At 39.0% G+C, this 26231-nt stretch overlaps 1 protein-coding gene across 2 annotated transcripts; it reads left to right on the top strand.

Moving 5' to 3' along the window:
* The first annotated feature begins 3722 nt into the window (after positions 1–3722).
* Positions 3723–25077, top strand: AP4E1 (adaptor related protein complex 4 subunit epsilon 1). 2 transcript variants are annotated; one of them, XM_041418792.1, is made up of 21 exons: positions 3723–3890; positions 4206–4277; positions 5132–5255; positions 7350–7423; positions 8885–9006; positions 9790–9949; positions 10439–10605; positions 11163–11236; positions 13328–13450; positions 13542–13651; positions 13912–14051; positions 15306–15418; positions 15559–15677; positions 16396–16698; positions 17230–17344; positions 17709–17844; positions 18431–18686; positions 19535–20107; positions 21471–21655; positions 22347–22504; positions 22949–25077. In XM_041418792.1, exons 1-21 carry the CDS (start codon positions 3729–3731, stop codon positions 23107–23109), a joined length of 3447 nt encoding a protein of 1148 aa, XP_041274726.1. In that variant the 5' UTR covers positions 3723–3728; the 3' UTR covers positions 23110–25077. The 2 variants fall into 2 exon arrangements, with proteins under 2 accessions (XP_041274726.1, XP_041274727.1); XM_041418793.1 differs by having other exon boundaries at positions 3760–3886.
* Positions 25078–26231: the final 1154 nt, after the last annotated feature.

The raw sequence follows: 26231 nt of genomic DNA on the forward strand, positions 1-26231 counted from the left end.
ACCAGTTCGCGGCGGAACAAAGGATTGCAGCGGTAGCTCTTTTCAGAACTACAGAAGCTGCTTCCAAAATAAATCACAGTGTTCTTTCTTCAGAAAAGAGCTCATCATTCTATAGTCACGAATGCACACACTCAGGGAGCAGACGAAAATACTTAAGCATTAGAAATGTCAGTTATTGCTGACTGCTAGAAATGGCTAAGAACTCCTATTTGAAGAGATGAAAAGGACCAGTGCTTTCACAAGTGAAAAGCAGGAACAAAGCCAAACCGTTCATTCCTTTATCATTGAATATATACACAGTACTATAGCATAAACTGTGGAGAACACACAAAACAAGAAATAGAATGATAATTAATTTAACCACAAGCACTAAAAACAATTGCATTTTTTCCCTTAGCAGCCACTGTATACTATAGTCAAGCCTTTGCATATAATTTAGATAAAATGATGCTCTGGTTTACATCAGATTCACTTCTATAAATTAGTCTTCCATGTCCAGAACAATGAAAATAAATTCCAGAAATGTACTGATAGCCCCAGAATCCTCACTTATTACCAGGCTTGGTAATTCTTGGAGCTGAGCCAAAGTTAGGAATTATAGGATATTTTGGATAAAAATCTTTTAAGCATAGCTGCATGTAAGAAGAAAACAGCCTTATTTACACATTGCTTGGTTACCTACAAGGAAAACCATTACAATAAACAGATCCTTCCCTCATTTTAGAAGCACAGAAGACAAGCAGCTACCACAAGGAAGCACAGAGTAACCTCCTCCCCTGCCATCTTCAGCAGATGTGTATGTACAGCAACAGGAACCTCAAAACTACAGAATAGTGCTGATAAAGAAAAGTGAAAAGATCAATTCTTGCTTCAGCGTGGCTTTATATTCCATCCCAGTCTGGTATTAATTCAACAGCTCATTGCCTGTGTAATGTTCTCAGTGTAACAAAAATGTGGACTTTCACTCCAGATACCCTTCCTGACGTTTACTTCCATTCCACTTAAACATTTCTCACGATGCATTGTAAACGTGCATCCATTGCTAAGACTCTACACATTTCTCATTAATTAAAAGTACTGAACAATACAAAAGCAGTGATTATTTTAAACTTGCTGAAAGGAAGGTGTCTGTCAAGCAGTGAGACCGGAAAAGGAGCTCTAATTAGAGACAACAGCATGAAGAAGGTGCAGGTCAAAACCATGCCTGTTTATGTGGTATATCTACATATGGCTTTTTGGGTATAATGATACATCTAATTGTGTTCAAATGTGTTTATTTTACAGGATATCCTTCTGTTTATGTGATTAACGTGTCTATTTCTGTGAAATCTTTTCTATACTATTTCCCAGATCCATACGGTTTATTTCCTTAGTGCTAAAGTGTCTCCAGTTTTGGCAAGCCTCTCTAACAAGGAATGATGAGAAGGACAGGGCAGGGGCTGGGACTGATGGTGGGGCGAGAAGAGAATTCAAAACCTGCCATCACTAAATCTTCAGACACAAATCCTTTCCCTGTTCACGGGCACTGCCAGCCACGTGCTGCAGCTGTGAGCACAGAGCACACTGGCACTGCCCCCTCTGCTTTGGCACACCGGTCCCCCTGCTCCTTGGTGGTGCCCTGGTGAGCCTGCGTGACGTGTGACAGATAATACATAATCTCTGCTAATTATGACAAAGTAGGTTTAATCCTCACAGAAAAATGACTGGGTAAGAGTGCTGTATTTGTTTCTCATTACACCTGTTTCATTTGGCATCATTTACACCATCTACCACTACACACTCCTCTGCCCAGTGCAGAGACAACATGCTGAAGAGCACAAGCTCTTCTATTTTGGGTTCTATTTTGGCTCATACACAATCAACCCATTTTCTATTCTGGAACTCATTATTTCCAGCGATGTGAAATGAGCCAGAAAGAATACCACTTGCCTGTCAGATGCCAAGGAGAACTCAGAGGAATGACAATTAGAATGTTTCTTGATGTGGTGAGAGAAGTTGATATGAAGCATAGAGAAATAACTGAAATGCAGCGTTACTTCTGCAGTTGTTTTATAAACACACTTCAAAGTTTTTCCTCTAGCTGGTGAAAAAAGAAGGCAGATGAAAGCAGGAAAAAGGCACAACAAGCCACCTTGCCAAGTTTATGCCTAGATGGTAGACATTCCTTACTGCTGTGGATTTGCTTTCTTTGCTTTATCTCATATAATGCAAATGATATACTAAATAACACAGTGCTTAAAAGGAAAAAAAAGTGTTGGAAGAGTTACTGGTGATCTTTATGCAAGGCATCAGGTGTGTCTATAATCATCTGACCGTAAGTTATGTATTTTGCACATATGTGTGCACTATGCATAGTCCTCTTGGTTTCAATGCAATCATCAACAATTAACCCTGCACATGCCTGAGGGTTTGTGCTCTATGCATCATTCTACCTACAGCATTTATTTATACACCACCTAAGGCAAAGAGAAGGATTTAAGACCCTAAAACCATGAAAAATAAAATCAAAAAAGTCAAAGCTAGTGCATTTTGAGCATTTATCCAAATTCTATCAACTTTACCAGCAGCTTTTCCTATGCTTATTAAATGTACATTTTTGGTCTGCAAAGCTTATGAGTTTTTCATGCTTCTACAATGTAATGTGGTATTTTTACATGAGCAGTTCTTAACTGAAATAGTCTTAATCAACTCATTTTGTAAAGTGAACTTTAAAAATTACCAGTCCACATCTTTCTTCTTAGCTTCACTGAAATGCCCATTTCAATACTTTTAAAAATACTGATCTCAGTTTGTTCCTGTTGGGCTTTTCTCTTTTTCTGATAATAAATCAATTTATAGCTTTGAAATTCAGCATGATTTTCTGTTCAGATGTATGTAGGAGACAGAGGGATTCCTTTTCATTGGAAACATATAGCTTGGAAGGAATTGTTTCAGTTTCTTCTCCACCTTTTCTAGAAAAAAATTCCCCAAAACTACCTTTGAGCTGAAATACAAGCTCGCTAGTGAAAATCTTCCCAGGCTGACAAAATGCTACCAGGGTTGTGGGAGTCACCTCAGATCAGCCCTCTGGAAGCCTCTCAGCCATGACAGACCTGCTGATGCTTCCACCCCCTCTTTAAGAATAATACTTTTCATAATTGGGAGGTTTAGAGTGGACATTTGGAAAAATTTCTTCACAGAAAGGGTGATTAGATATTGGAATGGGCTGTCCAGGGAGCTGGTGAAGTCACCGTCCTTGGAAGGGTTTAAGGAAAATTCGATGTAGCGCTCAGTGCCATGGCCGAGTTGACACTGTGGACTCAGTGGTCTGAGGTCTGAACCGAAGCGATTCTGTGGTAAACTGAGGTCTGCACCGAAGCGATTCTGTGGTAAGCTGCCATACGCTGCTCATTGGAGCGCGGCTGCAATGTCTGTTCCGTGATGCTGGCACCAGGAGCCCCGCGGGCAGACCGGCGCTCGGGCCGCCCTCCTCCCGCGGCCGGGCCCGGGCCGCGCTCCCTCAGGGCAGCGCCGATGCCGAAGGCTCCGCGCCCGCCACACCCGCAGCGGCTGCCGCTCTCCGAACGCGGGGTTCCGGCTCCACCTCCCGGCCCAGCCGGGCGGCGGGCGGGGCCCGGGGAGCGGCTCCGCCTCGCCCGGCTCCACCGCCCCTCCCGGCCGGCACCGCCTGCCGTCCCGCCCCGGAAGGGGCTGCTCGGGCCCGGCTCTTCCGGGGCGGTGGGTCCGGCATGAGCGACGTGGTGGAGCGGACGCTGAGCGCCCTGCCCGGGCTGCTGGGGCAGCACGACCCCGGCGCCGGCCCGGGTGGTGCCGGCGGCCCCGGCAGGGTCTCGGCCTCCTCCCGGCTCGGCAGCCTCATCCGGAGCATCACGGCGCTCACCTCCAAGCACGTACGGGCTGCGGGGCCGGGCTCCTCTCCCTTCCCGCCGCGGGGCTGGGCTGGGGCCCCGGGCGCGGCCTCTCCCCTCGGCCGCGATAAAGCCCCCGATGAACTCGCCGTGTCTGTGGGTGGCCGCGTTCTGCTGCTCCGGGGCACGGGCTGGGCAAGCACGGCCGCTGTGCTGGGGCGAGCGGGCCCGGAGAGCGGTACACGCTGCCCTGGGGAGAGTGTGGGGCAGCGCTGAGCTACCGTGTCTCCAGTGGGTCTTCTTTCACGTTTTGCCTGTGAAATCTATGCGAGGTTAAAACCAGTTTAATTTTTCTAGGAAGAAGAAAAATTAATCCAGCAGGAACTAACCAGTTTGAAAGCAACAGTTTCAGCCCCCACCACAACACTTGTAAGTTCTGTTAGTGGCTGCAGGCTGTGGAGCAGCAACACCGAAGGTGAAGGACAGAGTGTTCTCACTTTTTATGGCAGGTGGATGTGCAGGTTATCTGCATTATAGATATTTAATCATCAGCATTAAAAAGTACCTATCCATATGTGTTTGCAACATGGTTAAAACAGTGAGAACGCTGTGATTCTGATGGATGTGAATAAAATGCAACAATATGACCCTACTGTCATTCTGTAGTTTCTGAAGTAATGCAGACAGCAAAGCTAGGTGATGAGCTGCTTCCATCAAATAATGCCCTTTGCAGGCTGACATTGTTCTTAGTTCGTGCTTTTTAAGAAGCTGTGCTTTGTTGTGTGCACTGTTGTCATGTCTGAGTTTCAGGAGATGATGTGTTCTGGTTTGAATTAGTTAATACATATGTCAGTCCCATGAGAGAGGATTTTTGAAGGGAAAAATGAAATTTTATCTTGCATGTAGTGAGAAACCATCCTAAGTCAGGGTAGTAATTAGTAAAAAATAATTTGTGTTAACAGTGTGATCATCATAATGCTTCAGATAATTAATACTTTTAATGTTTGTTATAGTTAATCTACTGTTGATCACATGCATACTAATCAAAATAAGACCTTTTTTAGGGGTAGAATAGGGGGAGTTCTGCATTTTTAGCAGAAATTTAACACTGCTTTGCAGAAGAAATTAAAGGCAAAAAGCCAATTCCGAATACTGAGATTTTAGAACATGCATGAATTCACATGTTTCTATGAGATAAAGTTCTCTGTTTCAGTAGAGCAGTGAAGAAGAGCATAAAACATGTTGGACTTAAAATTTTCAATAAGTTGTTTCTGGTATTTCAGAGACTGATGAAAGAATGCATGGTAAGACTCATCTATTGTGAAATGTTGGGCTACGAGTCTTCCTTTGGATACATCCACGCAATCAAACTAGCCCAGCAAGGGAATCTTCTGGAGAAGAGAGTTGGTATGTGCATGAAGATGTAGCCTTTATAATGTTCTCAAATCCCATTTTTAAAATTTTTTCAGGATTTATAATTCATGTCAAATACAACTAACTTAAAATGTTCCTCTATTTTCTTGGTCTTGTTTCGTGGTCTGTTGCTTTTTGAAATTATCTAAATCCTTAGCTTGTGAGGTGTTCTGTGTGAGCTTACAGCACAAAAGGCAGGGAAATGAATTTATTTTGAATCATCAGTTCTTTCATTATTTTGAATTGTGACACCAGTAAACAAATAATTTAAGAGAATATTTGTTAAACACATCAAGCAGAAAATGAATTTCTGTCAGGATCTGGTTTCTTTTCCAAGTACTAGTGCAAGATGGTTCTGTCAGACAAATATTTTCTGTTTTGGTGTTTGTAGGATTTTTTTTTTTTTATTTTAGAAAGAATTGTAGGGAGTGAGGCAAATAGGGAGGCCCTTACAGCATAGAGGCAGAAGTTCCCAAAGAAATCTTAAAGGCTGGTTCAGATTTTTTGAAATTTCATGGGATTGATTTCCTTCCCTGCCAGCATAAACTTGTTTCCAGTAGGTGTAGTTTGAAGCATCTGTCAGCCTGTGTCATCAAGAGAATTTCTGTGCAGTTGCTGATTCAGCTGCCTAGTGAAGACATTTCTTCTTTGCAGAGAAAATGGTTTAACTCCAAGGAATACCATGTCTGCATTCACAGAAAGAAGGCAGTGTCTTGTGGGATATGGTTGTTTGATAGCCTTTGTTTGAATTTCATCTGGATCATCCACTCAAGTATTGGTGTTTCTGAGAGAGCCCATTACAAGTGATGAATTACAGTTGCTTTTCCTTGAGTAATGAAAGTCACAGTGTATGAAATGAAAGTGTACAGATGCTCTGGTAGAGATTACAAAATTTTGTCTTCACCAATTTTGTGACTTCTGTAAGTGTTGAGAACTAGTGTGTCTTGTTATTAATCAGATTGAGACCTTTCTTTACTAGGGCTCTTTTTGAGAAAGGTTTGGTGAAGCAGGACTTTTTTGGTTTTGTTTTTAACGCAGATTGCTTAAAGTTCTCTGGACACAACGTGCCCTTAAGCTTTGATCTGATAAAAGGATGATATCAAGAGAGTGTGTGTGTGTTTTCGTTTCTTTTTTTTGTTGTTTTGCAATGATATGTGATACATGAGGGTAATCTTGTCAGTTCTTGGTCAGTATATCAGGGTTTGTATTGAGGAATTGTGAGGTGGGCTGGTCAAGATGAGTGACTCCTTTACCCAGTGTAAGCCTTCATTCAGGAGAGTGAGCTCTCCCTTTGTGTATGTGCTGAGCTGATCGTGGCCATGATCATAAGCAGATAGATCAATCTGATAGCCCAGGCAGTACAGTTATTTATTTTCAAGATGTTCATTTTGATCCCCAAGCCATGTATGAACTGAGAATTCTCTAAAATCTCCCTCTGAAGTACAGTTCTTGCTATAAGTTATAGTACAGTCTCCTTACCCCTCACTTAAGTCCCTTAGTTTAAAAGCAGAAAGGGACCTTGGAGAAAAAAAAGTTGCTGGAAGGTTTCTTTTCCTGCATTCTGGAATGGTTTCCTCATTGTTAGAAAATAACATAGGAGTTCTTGGCATAGGATGCTGGATTTACTTTTGGATATTCCAAGTTGAATATAAAATTCCTTTGAAGAGTAATTTTATTATTTAGGAAAAAAACCCAAACCAGCTATAAGGAAGTGCCCTTGTGTTGTATAGTCTAAAAGTAATAGACTTTTCCCTGTGCAGAGAAGACACTAGTTTTCCAGGAAGTGATTTATAGTAGATTGGTGCTCTTGGCTGTTCTTTAGCTGTAAAAGTATTGTAATTCATAAGTTATTTCTCACAACTTATGAATTCTTAGCTGTTATTTGTTGAACTTTACTGCAACTTAAATGTAACTGATTTGCCTGGAAAGAGTGTCTTGATATTTAAAACAGGAGCAACTGTTATCCAGCAGTGTTTTTTTTGTTGGGTTTTTGTAACTGAGTTAACTTTTTGTGTTACAGTCTTAAAGTTTCTGTCATAATGTTGCATATTTCTTGAAAATAGTAACAAAGTTTGCTTTCTTTTATAGGTTACTTGGCAGTTTCTCTATTTCTACATGAAAATCATGAACTGCTGCTTCTACTTGTGAACACAGTTGTGAAGGTATAGTTCTTTTGTGAAAAAAAGAAGAAAGAAAATCTTACAGGCACAGGAAAGGCTGTTTCCATGTGCCAGGAGATGAGCCAGTGGGGAAGAACACCTGGTTGAACAGAGAGCTTTGGCTGCAGCTTGGTGGGGGGGCTGCAGGGTGAAAAACTTGGACCAATTCTTCCCATTTTGTCACACAACATCTAATTACTTTGAGTAGCAGACAGTCTGAAATGGCTTTCCCTGCCTTTTTAATTTGATGTTGATGTTCTTGCTCTTTAAGCCATATTTTAAAAATTCTTTCAGAGGAGATATGCCATCAACTTTACTTTATAAATGTACCAATTGTATACATTCTCAACTCCAGGAGGAGCCACGCATGCATATTGCAATGTTAGCTCTGGCTTTTAGCTGATGACAAGTAGCTGTTGCCTTCTCTGAGCTCATCTGATGACTTTGACAGAAAATGGAAATACATTTTGGAGTACCACTGAAAATCTATTACTGATGTCTCTTACATGGAGCAATTATGATTTATAACTCTTTCTATGTAATGTTTACTTTTTTACTGCAGTATGCCAAAGTCCCAGAAATTACAGACTGAAAGTGGTGGTTGTTTTGTTGCTGTGATTGAAAACTTTATCATAACTTATAACTCTTTCTATGTAAAGAAAAGTCCCAGAAATTACAGATTGAAAGTGATGGTTGTTTTGTTGCTGTGATTGAAAACTTTATCATAATATTTAAAAATATGGTTTGAAACTCACAAAGAGTTAAACTAAAATAAGGACTGAAACTTATCTGGGAGAGATGAACCAAACAAGTTATCAGCTAGAAATCTCACACGTTTAATTTGTTTTGAAAAGTAATTATAGTCTTCATAAGCTCATCTATTGTTTTTTTTTTTTTTTTTTTTTTTAAGGTTACAGTGAGCCATACCTACTATATTTGATTGCATTTAGGACAGACTGAGACTGTTAGTTTTGTAGAATGTTACTTGTAATTTCCATTTGCTTCTTAGGAGATAGGTCATATTTTAGTGTACAGATAGGTAATTGGCAGTATTATTGAGCTTGCTCATATTTTAAAATTCTTTTGGCTAAATCAAAAGTAGTAGAGAGAGTACTATTGAATGCTGTGGGAAGTGACTAATCTTGCTGATCCAGATCAGGACTCAACATATTTTTGCAGTCATTACAGTAAACAAAAATTGATTGTAGCTCTACATGTTAATGTTGCATATGTTTAAAATAAGAATGTAGTTCTGTAAGGCAAGTGTGAGGAGCTGCCTGTTCCTGTGCAGGAGAAGAGCCTGATGAGCTCAGTGAGAGCTGGCTCCTCTCAAACATGAGCAAGATGCTGACTGGGGTTAGGCTCTCTAGGGGGGGTAGGTCCACCCTGCTTGTGAAAGATTTGGAGGATGTCTGTGCAGAATTTAAAAGAGTAAGGAAAACTTTCCTGTGTTTTGTGTAACAGGACTTGCAGAGCACTAATCTGGTAGAGGTGTGCATGGCATTAACTGTTGTCAGCCAGATCTTTCCACGGGAGATGATTCCAGCTGTTCTGCCCCTAATAGAAGACAAGCTTCAGCATTCTAAGTAGGTATTCATTACAGAATTTCAGTTGACCTTGTACAGCTGAATAACTTGATTTTGTAGGTAGTTTTAGTATAAACTGGTGTTTCTTCTGTCAGTTGGTCTTTTCTAGTCATTACCTTTAGAAATGAATCCTCTTCTTCTGTTGTTTCTTGGATTCTTGTCTCACTTTTTTACAGCTTGACTGAGTACTCAATAGATAGCAAATTTTTTCATAGCCAGTGTGGATAGGTAAATGTAATTGAATTTATTTGCTGGAGTCCTTTTAATCAATATGCATGAAGAAGTGTTTGTTGAGTAGGTGGGGAAACAGATCCAGATCCTTAAACTTCACTGATACTTTTTTCATAAACCTCTTTGGAGAAATGATAAAGGTGTATCTGTGGATACCCTTGATTTGTTTGAATTGTAGTTTACTATATCCCATAAAGAGGGGAAAATGCTATAATTATTGATTCAAAAGGGAATTGCAGAATGAATTAATTCAGTAACTTCTAGCATTTTTTTGAGCTGTATATATAACCACAGCAGATGAGTCATGGCCTATTTCTTTGTTTATTTGGTGGACATTGTTTTAAATCATCAATCTGACATCCATCCATATTAGGCTTTAAAGCTGGCTTTGTCACTTCCTTGCTTAGGTGGTATTTGCAAACCATTTGTTACCAACGTGTAAAACATACAGGTTCTCACCTCTACAAATCATGATCTGGGGTCTGGCAAGTTTTTTTGTAAAGTTAAGTACTTAAAGTACACTTGCTTTGTTGAGTGTAAATCTCATTTCAGGGAAATTATCCGAAGAAAAGCTGTTCAAGCTTTATACAAATTCTATCTCATTGCTCCTAATCAAGTTCAGCACATCCATGATAAATTCCGGAAGGCTTTATGTGACAGGGATGCTGGAGTCATGGCTGCTTCTTTGCATATTTATCTGCAAATGATTAAGGTAGGCAAAGAATTAGAAGCACAACCAAATTTGGGAGGTATTTTTGTGTTTTTTATTCTATATACACAGTGTGCCCTTCAAAGGTTTTGCAGAAAAGACTCACTTGTAGTAGTTAGAAAAGTTAATGTATGTAGTTACGTGTTACATTTGTTTCTGTCAGTCCTCCGTTTAGCTGGGCAGATCCACTTCTTCAGGGTCTGAATGCTCAGCATTGTTGGGTCCTTAGCTAGTGGATCCAAGTCCTGCAGTGGGTTAAAGGGAAATTTCCTTGTAAATGTGTTGCCCCTGCTCTCTTGGCAAATGTGTGAGAAAAGAGCATAGGCTTAAAGTGAAGAGCATATGGGTGCTGAGGGTTGAGAGCAGAAGTCTGATTTAAAGAAATGATGCCATCAGTGTAGGTATTTTGATCATGCTCAAGTTGTGGATTATTTTTTAATTTTGAGTTGTCGTATTGAAATATTTGAGTTGAATTTAATTTTCATTATGTAGGAAAACTCATCTGGATACAAGGACTTGACTGGGAGTTTTGTAACCATCCTGAAGCAGGTTGTGGGAGGAAAGCTCTCTGCTGACTTCAACTATCACAGTGTGCCAGCACCATGGTTACAAATTCAGCTGTTAAGAATTTTAGGGCTGTTGGGAAAAGATGATCCAAGGTAACCAGATTTTTCTCTGTAATTAATCATTTGAAGTACAGTAACAGCCAGCACCTCATAGACTGTAAGAGACTTTCAGTGTCAAAATTCTTGCACGTTTGTTTTTAACAAGACAGTGAACAGATTAATTTCTGCAAAAGTAGTTTCTTAGCTTCTGGATTGTCTAAACAATTGTTGTAGAATGTGATTAAAATGTCATTTTACTGGGACTTCTATTACAGTGTTACCAAATAACAGTGAAGATCTGGAGTAAAACTATTTTAAGAGTGCTAACATTTTGTGAGGACCTAATTGTCAGTGATCCTTTTCCTGTTTATTTATTCAAGCAGCAAGGGAAGTGTTTTTGATCTTATAATATGGTAAATGTTTCTTTTGCAAGCTTCAAGCATCCTGTTAAATGCCATTTAGTATCATGTTATAGAGCTCTGCTGTGTTATAGTAAATTTGTGGATATGAATAATGTGTTACAGGTTTCAATAATAGCTCTGAACTGTTTGGCAAAATAAGACTACATGCTTATTAGTGGTGCAATTAATTGTAAATATTTTCTTAAATAGGACAAGTGAATTGATGTATGATGTTCTAGATGAATCTTTAAGAAGAGCAGAGATTAATCATAATATTACATATGGTGGGTAAGGTTATTTTATGTAATTATCAATATTTGAAAAGATAGAAAATGAGTAGTTGATTATTCTAAAATACTTACACAGTACTTTTGAAAAATCTAATTATAGTCTTAACATTACTTGTATTGTCAAGTTTCCAGCTAGTAAATATTAGCACAAGTGATGCATTGCTGTACAGCATTAATTTTTAATCATTGAATTAAAACACATCTTTATACAGGGAATTCTGTTTGGCTCAAAAGCCTTTACCTTGTGTTTGCATTGACCCTGCCCTTAAACACACAAAGTCAGCTGCTTCATGAAAGCTTTTATTGGACATTGCTTAAGTTGAAAAAAGCAATAAAAGAAAATCCTGCTGATACATCTCTGTGTGGTAGAAATGCTGTGATTTCTCCTCACTGCCCTGGGAAAGGCAATGGTGTGGAAGGACAGTGTCAGTTCTTTGCAGCTGTGTAGCTGTGTTCTTTGTAGCTTTCTCCTCTGGGCACAGTTAATAAACATTACACCTCTGGAGTTCAGTGGCAGTGCTGCCTGTGAAAGCATGTCTTTGGCACATGCCTCAGCTGAAAATTTCTAAAATGTAGTAGGAGGTTCATTTTGGTAGAAGTTCATTGTCTTCTCAGTAGAAAAAGCTGGTTTTATTGCTACTACAAAGCAAAAGGAATAGTTGCACAGTTAACTTTTTTCCTACTAAAAAGTTGAGCAATATTTGTCTTTTTTCTTTGTCTTCTCCTCCCCAGGTCTGAATACCTCCCCAAAATTCCAGTTCTGATGCTCTAGAATCCTACTTTAAAAGCTGTTTTGCTACTAAAAAAAACCTACTACTCTAATTTTTTTTATTGTCAAATAAAGCCCTGCAGATGTGCCAAAGTCCATGTGCTAATGGAATGGAAAGAAAGTTGAGACTTTCTTAAAACAACAGTGAGGGGTGAAACAAAAAAGGAACATGGCTCAAAGCTGTAGATGTCTAACTACATCATACATATGTTGTAAAGCATTGTGTAAGCCTCACTTCTATAAAAGGGGAGCTTTGGGGAAGTATTCTCTTTTAGTAAATAATAAATGAGGAAGCATCTGTCAGATGCTTAGAGTATTCAGCTGATTGCTTCTCTTCTTTTAGGCAAGAACATACAAGTTATTGGGAGGTACATTGACTTTCAACACAGACTATTTGTACTTGCCAAGAGTTAAACATTAAATTTGTTTTGAGCACTTAAAGGGACAAAATGGGCAGTTCATTATGATTTGTGCAAGGACACAATTTACATATGTTGTTTTTGTTCACCTATGGCAAGCATTTTATAAAACTGTAGTTGATAATCCCAGACAAAAGAAAAATGTAATTCTGAGTGATTGCTCTTTCTTATAAAAAGTCATTGGTTATGGCATGTTTCTTACAGGCAGTTTTGTTGTGTGCTAGTCTTTCTGAGATTTGGTCTGTAATGACTGAGGAAGAGAGGGGGTTGTCTATTGGACAGTTCAGTTAGTCGCTGAATTACAAGAACAGCATCGTTATTTTAAGCCCTAATTAACTTGGGAGACTAACTTGGTCTGAATCTTTGCCCAAATTGTTGCCATAAAGGAATAATTACTTTTTCTGTACTGTTCAGTTTACTTTTAGATTTTTCTCAAACTGTACAAAGCCGTTGGGTTTTTTCTGGTTTTGTTTCTGTTTTGAGTTTTCATTGGTTCTTTTTTTTTCAAGAATGTTCTTGGGATGATTTTGGCTGTTGCTATTAGCTAAGAAATGGCATGAGTTACCAAAAATAATTTGTCTCAAATCCTTTATAGTTGCTTGTTGGCTTTCTGAAGACTGTCCCAGTCCAATGCCTTGAGCAGCTGTAGGAGACTTCAAGGTTGGAAGAACTTTAAGGACAGAAAGTTGTATGCAGGGGCTAATTAAAACATGTATGTACTAAAGGAGATAGACTTTTACCTGCTTTTCCTTATGTCAGATGGTGCTGTCTGGTTAGATTCAGTGGGAGTGGGATAGCACTGCCAGTCCTTGAGGAACACTGAGCTTGTTTGTTTGTTAAAAATTTTGGATTATAGAAGTATTCAATACACATTAATTGTGTCTTCTCCTCCTGCAGCCATCTTGTTTGAATGTGTCCAAACAATTTATACCATTCATCCCAAATCAGAATTACTTGAAAAGGCTGCCAAGTGCATTGGAAAATTTGTTTTGTCACCCAAAATTAATTTGAAATACTTAGGTAAGGATGCCTGATTTCATTATCCTATCTTTAATTTAGCCGTAGTGGTAGCATTGCCTTACATCACTTGCAATCTCTTTAAACATTCCAGGTTTAAAGGCTCTGACCTATGTTATCCAGCAGGATCCAAACCTGGCACTTCAGCACCAGATGACAATAATTGAATGTCTGGACCATCCAGATCCCATTATTAAAAGGGAGGTCAGTGAATTTCTGAATGTTAAGAATTAAGGTAATTGTTAAGGTGGGAGATAAGCTTTGTAAAATGAGTAGTGTAAAAATGTTATTTCCATAACTGTGAGAGAGCAGTTACAAACACACTTAATGTGACAAGCTGTGTAGAGAAACAGTGTATTTCATTTAAGAATAGTTGCTCAATTTGGTGTACTAAAGCTGCTGTTTTGCTGCTTCTTTTTTTGAGTGATCAGAACCAATTAATTTTTTTGTGCTTTCTCTTTCAGACTTTAGAGCTTCTCTACAGGATTACAAATGGGCAGAATGTAATTGTCATAGTCCAGAAGATGCTTGACTACTTAAAAGAAAGCCAAGAAGAATATGCTATCATCAGCTTAGTTGGCAAAATAGCAGAACTAGCTGAGAAATATCCTTTTATTTTTCTGAACTAGCTGAGAAATATCCTTTTATTTTTCTGAAACTTTGAAGTCCGAGATCAGGCACCTGTAGCATTGATACCTATCAAAGCATCTTTCATGATCTTGTGAAGTAGGAAGTGTTAGAGCTGTGCTTCCCATCCTTTCAAATGCAAAGGAAATATGCAAAAGAAAGCACATACAAAAATGACTACAGTGTTTCTTGTGTTTCACTGAGAGAAACTAATTGCACACGAATTTTGGCTTTGGAGTACAGCATTAAAACCTTGTGTTTTAAATTCAAACTTTGAAGCCTTATAGCACTGCACAGAGAGAGATGTCTCAGTGCTACTTGAAGTGCAGTTCTGTAATTGTGGGACTGATATTCCTGATAGAACTCTTCATTGGTGTATGGATTTTAAGAGCAGCACACTTTGACCGAAATAAGATTTTTAAAAAATTCCATAAAAGATGAAAGTAATGATTTGGGGTTTGGTTTATGATGGGAATTACTGTTAGACCTGCCACTGCCTGATTTCTGTGTGTGTTTTTGTCTGATATCTTGAGTTGTAAGCTTTTGATAACAGAGAGCTGCCTTATCATCCTGTTTGTGCAGTGCTGGGCATGGAGCACTGTACTAAAAAAAGCTCTGTTGTCCTGTAGTATGCAAAAACAAATGCAATAACTCTGAAATTTCTGTGCTGCTGAAAATTTCCGTTCGTTAACTGTCTGTTTTCAGGACTTGTCTGAGAGAAGGCAAAAGTCAACTTTCAAAGTTAGCAAAGGTTGATCAAAAGTTAAATCTATTAAAAAACAGTGAGGATTTATGTGGAGTGCTTCAAAATGTTTTTGTAAAGTTGATAAATCAACAGCAAAGCACCGCTGAAAAGAACTGTTTTCTTATCATTGATCAAGTGATGCTGGGTAAACAAAGATTATCTGGAAGCCTAGCACAGGACAAGTGGGCTTAAAATAGAGTAGGACAAATGTGAACATACTGTTCCTCATGCATGAGGCCTGCATAAACTCAACTTTTTCAACAGAGTAACTTCAGACTTTTCTAACTGATCACCAGTTTTTGTGATGTTATAGGAAACACTTCCTAAAAGATACAGGAGTATTTCCTCTTTAGTTAGATGGAGCTGGTATTTGCCCATCAGATCCCCAACTTCCTGGGGAGATCATGATAGGCATTCCTCTGGAAGTATATTAAAAAACAAAGAAAAAGTTATGCCTTAGCATTTCATTCCTTAACACCTGACCACATATGCCCCTAACAATGAGTGGTTCATCCAGACAATGAATGCTGTGTTCTCAGTTGGAGGTGATGTTGTGCATTCTGATATCCCAAACAACTTCCTGAGGCTGTTGGCTGAAGGTAACTCCCCACATGCTCTGAAGAATTAGGCATGTTCCTTAATAATCTGGAAGTAGTTTTCTGTTCTTAAAATGTACCATGAAATATTTGGTAGAATATGTTACTTGTGTTTCACAGAAACTGTGCTGTTTTTCATCTAGGATTTGATGATGAAAAAGAAGATCATCAGCTACGGATGTATGCAGTGCAGTCTTATTTGGCATTACTTGAGGAAGAAGATAAATTGTATCCACAGAAATTCCTACAAGTTATGAGTTGGGTAAGGTAGACACAAGGTCAGAGTTCCATACACAGATTTGAGGAAGCTGTCACAGGTGATAATGTTTTTAATAAATATTTATTATTATTCAATAAATATTTATTAATAAATATTTATTATTTCAGTCACTTCCTACTTGAAGTAAAGCCAACATACTGAAATCTATTTTAGTGACCCCTTTGGTGACTGAGGACTATTAACTTGTGGTTTGTGGAAAAGCTGACTTGCTCCCTTTTATGCAGGTGACTATTGGAATGGCTTAGCTGCCACCTGAATCTCACTGCATACTGGGAGCCTTTCTGTCTTCATCCAAATTAGCCAGATGTGGTTGTGAAATGTTCTTGTAGCCCTGCAAATGACTGGCCAGGTGCTGTGCTGGTGTTACCTGGTATCTGGGGAAGCTTCAGCTCCCACCCAAGGAGAGGCTGCAGTTGGAGGAGATGGTGGTTTGTCAGGGCCTAGTTATGTTTAGCTTTCTTTTCAAGACAGTTATTTGATTTTTAAAATGCCAAAAGTTGGAGTCTGAGGTGAACACAAAGGTCACTTCAACCCTTTGACATATGAAACACAACATGGTAAAGAAATAACTTGGAACATGTTTAAATAATGGTTTCTTGAATGTGAGGTGGATTTATTGTGTTGTTATTTTAATACTATATTCCAATTTCAAAACTGAGAGCACTGCTCTAAATGTATTTTTTCTGTTCTTTGTGAATAGGTGTTGGGAGAATATTTCAGTCTTGTTACAGATGTTGATCCAGAAGTTATTTTGACAAAGCTGCACAGCCTGCTGAAGAAGACTTTTGTTACTTCTGAAACTAAAGCCTGGATAATGGCTGCAGTCACCAAGGTAGCATCACACACTTCCTGCTCAAAAACAGTGGATGAAGTAATCCAAGAATTCAGCAGCTCTCTGGATACATGCCTGAGACAGTATGCCTTTGAGCTGAAGCATCTGTGTGAAGACAAAGCACTGATGAAAAGCTTGCTTCCATTTGATGCTAGTTGCAGTGACCTGGTGGTAAGACACATTCCACATTCTTTTTCATGAACCTCTTTGTAGTCCAGGGGGATGAATATTTCGGTGAAAAGGTGTTTCCAAAATGAAATGTATTCACTGTGTGCGAGTCTGCTTAAAGGGAGTTTTCAGAAACACTTTTTCAGGCATATGGGATGAATCATAGTGTTCTGTACTGAAAGATAAAGAGCCATGGTGTTTTAGTTAAGTAAGCTGGAGTAGCTTTTAGAAAAATTATCAATTTTAGTTGCCTTTTGTTTTTTCAAAGATGAGGTGGGCCTACTTTAGTGATACAGTACTGCTTTTGAATTCAAAGGGTTTGCCTCCTATTTTAAAACTACTGATTTTGACCATGGAATTTCCACAGTAAACGATGGAAAAGATTCTGTCTATATAGCATCTTAACTGGCAGATATGGGAAATGTGACATGAAGATCCTGATTTGATGCTAAAACACCATATTCCTCTGGTAACATCTGGCTCACATAGAGCAAATACTTTCATTGCCTTTTCATTCCTTTAAATCCTGTGTAGGTAGATGCTTCCTTATCTTTTCTGGATGGGTTTGTGGCTGAGGGACTTGGTCATGGTGCAGCACCATATAAGCCTCATCACCAGAGACAAGAGGAGAAACTTTCTCAGGAAAAAGGTGACAGTTCACTGCATTTATTTAATATTGGTAAATTACCTGAGAAGTATTAACAATTAAAGTGTACAGTTAATTTGTCTTCTTAAAATAATAGTATCTCAACACAGCTCTTGTCTGTAGACAACAGCTAAGTTCAACTTAGATTTTAGTTCCCCCTTTGTCTAGCTGATGTATATAGATTGTTGTTCTGTAGCTGAGAAAGTCTTACTGTATTCCTTGCTGATCTAGAGGATTTGAAATTTATGGGGATTATTAAAGTGAAAACCTGAGAAGTCCAGCAGTACAGGGATATCTATTTTCAGAAAATAGATTTAATTCTTAATTTTTATGTCTCCTTGTAATTTTGAAATTGTCTGTCTTGCAGCTCTGAATTTTGAACCTTATGGATTGTCCTTTGCTTCAAGTGTGTCCTCATCTGGTGTCACTGGCAGACAGTCCCCCACTGGTTTATCTTTTGGCTCTGATATATCTGGGAATAGTGCTGAGACGGGGCACAAAGAGTGAGTTAATTTGTGTTTGAAGTGAAGTACATTTAAGCTTCTGTTCTTGTCATTATCATGGGTCTTTGTTGCTTCACTGCATGGAACTAGAAAGAGTGCAGTTGAACTTGGAAACCTCTGTCACATAAGAAAATCAGGTGGGGGCATCTGTGTAATAAGTAGAAAAATGGCTGATGTGGTGAGACACTTCTGCCACTTCCTTCACAGACTGCAGTTGAGGTGATAGTTAATGCAGTAAAATGGGGGCAGGATTGCCTGATGATTACATTGTTTACTACTTTTTCTGCTGTCTTTCTTTGTGTCAAGATAAAAGTGAGGTTAAGGTTTGCAGTGTAAGATGCTCCTTTTATTTTTAGTGCACTACCCATCATTTCCATATCCATAGTTTCATACAAATTAATAACTTCATTTATACTCTGCTAAACTGGTATGTAGGAAACCTTTCTAGAGTCTTTCTGTTTTACTGCTCACTCTTGTGAGCAGTAAAATAGAAAGCACCAAAGTAGTGAATGGTGTTTGAGTGTTGGCATGTTTTTATGAACATGTTCATATGGCTGATCCTGCTTTGTTTTGTTTGCCTTGTTAGGACAAATACTCTGAAACTTGAGGGAGTACGCAAGCTGTGGGGAAAAGAAGGTTACCTTCCAAAGAAAGAAAACAAAATAGGGAAAGGAGATGAGCCACAAACAGTGCCTTGTGGCAGCTTATTAGCAGGGCAGGTGGGGGAACCTCCTGCCTTGCAGCCTGATCAAGGTGCCAGCCTGTCTGAGGAAGACAAGGAGAAGCAGCAGTTAGCATCAACTTTGTTCACTGGGCTGGGATCAAGTGCTGGTGTCAGCCTGGTAAGTGATTCTTTTGAGACTTAACAGTCTAAAGTTTATATATGGTCTTATTGAAAATTATAGATACTGTATGCAAATGGAGATCAAATTAGTGATAAGACAACCTCACCCCCCCAAGTCGTTGAAAAACTATTGAGAATGGCTTTTGCAGTGTGATATTTTATTGAAACCTGAAAAAGGTTGATGAAGCAACCTCTGAGGCAGATCTGATTTGGTAACTGGAACTTGCCTCTGTTTACTTGGTGGGCTCCAAGTTTTAGTGTTAGTTTTCCTGAACAACTGTTCCTTGCCCCAGTCTTGTACAGCTGTCACCAGTCATTTGGACATAAGGCTAGAATTTGACACCCTATGTCAAGACCATTTTTAATTTATGTATGGTAGTATGTGGAACATAAAAGAATTCACTATTATTAATATTTTAAGACTGGCATCATATTAGCCAGCTCAAATCTTGGCACTTAGTTAACCAGATACTACCTTTGCTTATTATGGTAGTATGTGGAACATAAAAATTCACTATTATTATTTTAAGACTGGCATCATTTTAGCTAGCTCAAATCTTGGCACTTAGTTAACCAGATACTACCTTTGCTTAGTCTCTAATAAGAGCTTTTAGTTAAGAGAATCTTGAGTCATTCTTGCATTATAAGCTAATTTAGTACTCTGTCAGAGATACAGCAAACCCCTGGATCCATTAAAATGCTTGGAATCTGTTTCTCTTTGTCATCTGTTTTGATTCCTTGGTCCTTCCTCACCCCTCCTCACCCCCTCACTGCATGGTATTGACAGTAACACAGCTGGTTCCTAGGAACTTTTCCACCCATTTTTCTTTCCTCTCTCCTTTTCAGATGGGCAAAGCAGACACAGCTACTCAGAAGTTCAAAAGGAAATCAAAGATAAATGAAACTCAACAGTTGAATGAGGAGACATCAGACTTCCAAAACAGTGCTGCTTCAGATTTTGGTCCCTTACTTGATACAGTACCTATTAACATGGAAGACTCCGAGGGAAGTACACACACAAGGTTAAGGAAAGCCTCCCCTTGTTCTTCAGATATTGTAGAAGACAATTTAGCATTTGAAACACCTCAGTCCCTCAGAAAATCTGTGCTGGATGACAGAATTTCAGCTAACAGGCTGTCAGAGTCATCATTGTTTGCTGATAGCAATATTGAAATTTTTCAGCCTTCTTCAAGTGCTCAAAGTGCCAGTGAAACGCCATTGGTCCCTTCGTTACCAGAAGAACTTAAAGAGCTTCCTCACTCTGAAGTAGTGAGACTTTGTCAGAGTGATGCCTTAGCTCTGCATTTATGTAAGGTGTGGACAGATGACTCTCTGTTGCTCATTGTTTTTGTTTCAAATAAAACCACTTCTGCACTTCATGCTGTGGACTTAGTGTTTGAAGAAACTGAACACTTGCAGGTAAGAAACTTTGTTTCCATTGTATTTTAAATTCACTTGGATTTCTTGCTTTTTGCTTACATTTGACTGTGCAATATTTGGTTTAATGTGATAGCCATGCCTTTTTCTAAAGTATTTCCTTAAAACCTGTGGTACACCTGTTACACATAGCTTTAAAAGGAGGTGAGAGAAATCTCACTATAAACTTGCTGTTACTGGCTGTAAAAGTTAGCCTCTCACTTCTTCAAATCATCTTGATTTTTGTTTGCCTCTGTGTAATGGATATGTGTGGTTTTTCCATTCTGAATACAAAGACTGAACCAAATGCAAACCTCCTGCTTGGAGTGGTATGACTTGAGTTCACCTCACTGTGTAGCTTTCTTTTGTCTGGGTGTGGCTGTTGTGCTTGCACTTTCATTTGTATTTACCTGATAGGCAAACATGATGCTTTCCTGACATCAATTTTGAGTAAGCTTCTTTCAGTTTTCTTTTCAAAGACCTCAGTCATGGTTCACTCTTGCGCATTTAGTTGAGAGTGCAGAGGAGTTGATTGGTTTATTTTTTTACATTGGCTACATTAGGGATTTAAATATGATTGGTAAAGGCATGTTATAGTCATAAATAAAACTTCATTTAAATATTTAGAAAGATACTTGGGAATTGCCAATTGATTGTTCTATCCACAGATTTTGCTTAAAAGAAGCACAGAATTATTCAACAACTCAGCAAATGATAACCGGATAAAAATAATTAAGTGGATTGTTTCTTTTAGAATTGACTTAATCAAGGAACTGCTAATTGGTTATGGAGTCCCTTTCCTTTCCATTTCTGATGGGAATCAAATTTGTCTTGGCATTGATAGAAAGTGAGCATCTCCTGTCTAAATTTTTCTTGTAATGCACTTAAATTCTCACCCAGACCACCACCATGGATAGAATTTTACCAGTTTGTTACCAGTTTGTTTGGAGACCCGGGGACTGCTGAGTAATCTAGAAATCCTCCTTTTTATTAGGGATGTTTTCTCAACTTCTTGCTTTTAGTGTATAGCTTGATGTGATGCTGTATATTTTGTTGTATATTAGTTTATGTTGGGACTGAGCTACAGAATTCAGGTTCCTGGTGCAGTTCTTTGGAGCTGAGAGAAGCCAATTGTCAGAGATCAGTTTCACTGGTGCTGTGTATCTCACAGAATGTTTGTAGGTGTTAGTGATTGATTTGTCCTTCATGAGGGATGAGATATGGTAGCTCTGTTCACTTGTCAAATACTCCATGAAAAATCAACAGGAATAAGAGGCACTTACACAGTTTTATAGCTGTATCTGAATCACTTGCACAACTTGACAGCAAGACTTACATTCTTTACTCCTTTCATGACATTTTGTAGATTTTGGAGAGTGCCACCTCCCAGTTTCCTGTAATTGAAGCTCAAAGTGTGGAACATTGCCAGAAATGTGTGAGGATGAACAAAGTCTGTACACAGGCAATTCTTCCTGGCTCTGTTAGTTACCAGTCAGAGATGGAAACTCACCTTGAATTTTCACTAACTTTATCATTGATGGACTTCATCAGGTAAAAAAAATAAGCTGCAGTTTTTAAAAACACTTGTATACAGCTCAGTGTTAGACAAGGGTAGGATAATTTGGGTATTGACTGTGAAAATATAAGGCTTCACTTGAGCAGCTAATTCAAATCTGAGATGGCTGGTAAAGATAATGAAGGGTTATTTTACAGTTGCAAAAAAGGATAAAGTTGCAGCAAGAAGTACAATTGCAGGGAGAATATTGACTGTAACTGTTTTTGAGGAGGATTACAGAGCAGAGAACACAAGGACATGATGCTTTAAAATATGGCATAATGTAAACATGTCAAGAGGAAACAAGTGGTTTGAGGGCACAAACCAGAACACTGTATGAAAAGGTTGACAACTTTTGCAGTGGAAGAAGAAAGCTCATTCTTTTCATTTTTGAACACTGCATTTATTTTAGGAGTAGGAAAAAACAAGTGTCCTTTGTCCAACAGACTTTTATTTTTAAATTAAATTTGAAAATTAATTTTTTAAAATTTAGAAATCTAAAGGAAGGCCTAGAAACATTTTTAGATATTGAGCTGGAAAGAGGAGGGGTTTGATCAGGCTAATACATATTTACTTATTGTGTGCTCTATTGTCCAGCTGCTTCCATGTACAGGGGTTTTTTGAGACCAAAGATATTCAGATTTATAAATATTGTTTGGCTAAGAAATGTGGTGAACTTCCTTTTAGGCCAATGGAAATGACTACAGAAGACTTTGGGAAGCTGTGGTTGTCTCTTTCCAATGATGTGAAACAGAATATAAAAATGTCATCTTGCCAGGATTCCCTTTCAGCAGCCCTGGGTACACTGCAACAGAAGCTGAAACTCCACAGAGTTGATGTTATAGGTAAGTGAAGGTATACTGTGGGGCTGCTCACAGGATGATTTGTGACAGGAAAACAAGTGCATGGAAGAGAATATTTTACAGGTTAAGGGAGGGAATGTTTGGGAACATGGTAAACAAGGGACTGGTGTCCCATGGACGTCGTTTGCCTCACTCAGGGGTCTGTGGGAAGGGGATGTAAAGGTACAAGTGTTCAGCAAACAGTGGAGTTTACGAAAGAGAACTTGCACTGTGGAGAGTTTTGGATAGGACAAAAAGGGAATGAAGCTGCATGACAAATAGGAAGCTGGGATTTGGGCATGATTTGTGGTGATGTGTTCCATGAGTTAGAGGTAAAAGTACGGGAAAACAGCAGGCATGGAGTGTGACAGATGCATTTTCTATCAAGTCTGCTGTAGCAGTTGTTGCTTGCTGGTTGTTAATTCATTTTTTCCTGTGGTCTCTCAGGTAATGAGGGAATCCTGGCCTGCCAGCTGCTTCCATCTGTGCCCTGTCTGCTGCACTGCCGTACTCACTCAGGGATGCTGGCCCTGTGGTTCAGATCCCCTTGTGCTGCTCTCCCAGATGGATTGCTCTATCAGTGTCAGAAGGTGATGGAGGAATCCTGAGAACAATAGTGCCTGCCTTAATCTATTTGGTGTGTGAAAGCAAGTCTAAGATTTATACAGTTGCACAGATAATTACCAAAGCTAAACTAAGATACTGCTTCTTCAAGTATTGAAAGTTTTCTTCCAGCTGGCAATGTCCAAGTGGACTTGTGGGGGAAAAGTGGTGACCTAAATTACCCCTGCAGAAACATGCTCAGGACTGTACAGTACATTAAAGTATTGTTACCTGTGTAAGTGAAATGTATATTAATTTTGTTGTAAATGACTGAAAGTATTTATTTTTATTACACAGCTTTTATAGATGCCAACACTTATTCTTCATGGCAACTACTTAAATATGATTTTGAAGAAAACATATTTCCATTATGAGGTCAGACTTGATCAGTTATTTAATTTTATTTTGATAATTTTTCTAAAGCTATTTTTAAGCACTGCTGGCAACAAGACCCATATTGGTGGTTATATAAAATAACTTATGTAGCAACAAATGCATGGTTTTAAAACAGTTAAAGGATTCTAGGGAGCAAAACACTTCCCACGATCTTTGATATTTACCATGGAAGGGATAACATCTAAATAGGTTTTGATAGGAGTCAGGCATGTGAAATTGTTGGAAAGCACCTCCTGGGGATTAGCTAAAGCCCTTCAGGTTAGTTCCTGTCTGCAGTTCTTCCTGCCCCAGATTCCAGTCTCATTCCCTTTCCATAGGGAATGTGACAGTCACTGAGGATTTGTGCATGTCTGAGATGAAGTTCCATGTGGATCAGCTCTGAGATGACATGTTGACTCCTGGATTGTTGGGTAGTGAACATGTTCATTGCTTTCCAGTCCACCCTGTAAATTTAATCTGGCCAAAATCCCTGTGCGTGAAAATTCACAAGGGGAAAACTTCCATTTATTTTTACTTCTAATTATTTGTAGCCTCGGTATGACTCATCAAAGGTCTGACTTGCAGAGATGTGGCTGTGTTGTGTGTGCATGCCTAGGAACTGCAGCAAGGCATGAGGGATTAAATCAGAGCAGCAAATGTGGAAAATGTGTCTGAGCACATTGTCTCCTCTTCCTGAAGTAACCTCACAATCTTGAAAATCCAGCAATCTTTATTTAGATGCTAAATGAAAAATAGTACTGGTTAGTATTATTTATAGCTGGTCATGCTTTCTATTGAAGCATCCAAGATTGTACACACAGTTCAGACATGGTACAAAGGGATTCTGTGGTGGAGTTCTCTACTTTGTGTGTTTAATAGTAAAAAGGAACCTCTCACATGTCAGCATTACTGATTCTCACCTGATAAGCACAGGTTGTAAAGGCAAATAAAGTATTCTTTTACTTTGATGTTTTGGCAAATGTTCATGAAATTGATGTAAGAATATTAATGTGCTGATAGCAATTTTAAGTCAAGCCACTTGTGTTATTACAAGTATAATCATCCAAGCAAAGTTCCTTTTTTATTGTTGTTTCAGTACCCTCTTACTGAGGAATTTAAAGTGCACTGAACCTGTAAATATATTTAATGTTCTGCATACTTAAATGTTTACTTGGCACTTCAAGACAGTTGATATAAATGAAAACTGATTTATAGTGGAATAATTTCCAGCAGATGATTTCCCTGCTGGTAAATCAGACTTGTGTTATGCAATTGGACTTCTGTAATTATAGGAACTCTGATACAAATATCTGTTTGTGGCCTATGCATTTAAACCATTTCAGCAAGGAGATGTTCAATGTCCTGGTGTTTAAAGAACTGCAAAGACAACAATGCCTTCTGTTGTTAATGTAATGTTCTCAGTAACCTTTCTCACTGTATGAATGGTGTATGTTAAGGTGTCAGTATTCTGATTCTAATGGCTTTATGGTATCATCACTTAAAGGAGTTTGCAGGGAATTGTACCTGTGTCAGTCATTACTTTTGGATTGCCCAGCAAATGCTGTTCTGAATCTATCACCATATTTGCATTTCTTGCAGTTTAATAAAATTCAGTTTTATTAAAAAAAAAAGTTTGATACTTGTTAAATGTTCTTTTCCATCACATGTAGCAGTGTTCTGTATATTAAGAACTAGTTTCCATTTTAATTGTTTCTTTTTGCATCTGAACGGTGAAACATCACAAAGTCTTGAATCCATTAATAATTTAAATGTCGTGTTTCTTAGTTGGAGATATCAAAGCAGTGAAGGACTACACTTTTTAAGCAGCATTGTGTGCCAGCTCACATTATCCAATCCTTTTTTTTGGAATACTGCCAGAGTCTGATTTTGTTTTTAGGCATCACAGGAGATGTCAGTGTCTCATGTTGTTCACAGCTGACAGGAATATCATATTTTTAAGTTCAGTGCATGCATAAGCCATTGCTGTGGAGTTGAGTTTGGGCAGTGTGGCGTTGGCTGAGTTGAAGGTGTTTGCAGCCCTGAGCTGAGCCACGAGGCTGCTTGGTGTAACAAAGCTGCTGCTGTGCCCCTGGAGGCCTGGCTGAGCTGGGGAGCTGCCCTGGAGAACCTCCAGGGTTAACATCTCAGCATTTCGGTGCTGGCAATCCTCCTGCTCTTGAACCAGCATCCAGTTGTCTCAGAAACAGAGCTGCAGAGGTAACTCTACAAAGGAATGTTATTCCATCTAGCTCTGTATTGAAAAGTCTGTTGTGAGTATCCTCGTCTTCCATAGTGTTAAAATTACTTTTCTTTGTGACTTGGTCGATCTCAAAGGATGAACCTGTTTCCCAGAGAGGGAGATAAGGTGCAGAGAAGCAGGCTGGAAGGAAGAGAGCACAAAGCAGTTTGCATGAAGGAGTTTTCTCCAGAGGCAGCCAGAGGCCAGTCAGTCTGTACTGACCATGCTGAACTGGCAGGTTAACAGGGAGCAAACCCACGGGTACCAGGAGGCCTCACTGTGCTGTTGTGATAAGGTACGAAATGATGACACAGACACTGCTGCTCTCGAGGGGAACAAAAAAGAAGAAGAAAAAGAAGAACCTTTATTTTCTGACTCCAACATTTATAGTTTTCCAAAGGTGACAGTGGATTGGAGGGTGACAGTGCCACCTCTCCAATGCCACTGGACAGACCAAGGGTCCATCAATTCTCTCTACCTCCATGAAAGAATGCAAAACATAGGTTATTTACA

The sequence above is a fragment of the Onychostruthus taczanowskii genome, unplaced genomic scaffold (assembly GCF_017590055.1).
Source record: "Onychostruthus taczanowskii isolate IOZ18803 unplaced genomic scaffold, ASM1759005v1 scaffold6, whole genome shotgun sequence".
In the NCBI taxonomy this organism is placed as follows: Eukaryota; Metazoa; Chordata; class Aves; order Passeriformes; family Passeridae; genus Onychostruthus; species Onychostruthus taczanowskii.

What these genes read in the sequence shown, in the direction of transcription:
- AP4E1 (XM_041418792.1), top strand. Translation starts at nt 3,729, where the DNA reads ATGAGCGACGTGGTGGAGCGGACGCTGAGCGCCCTGCCCGGGCTGCTG. An exon ending in TTTATCTGCAAATGATTAAG is followed by an intron (nt 9,950 to 10,438) that starts GTAGGCAAAGAA and finishes TTCATTATGTAG; the next exon opens with GAAAACTCATCTGGATACAA. An exon ending in GCTGAGACGGGGCACAAAGA is followed by an intron (nt 17,845 to 18,430) that starts GTGAGTTAATTT and finishes TTGCCTTGTTAG; the next exon opens with GACAAATACTCTGAAACTTG.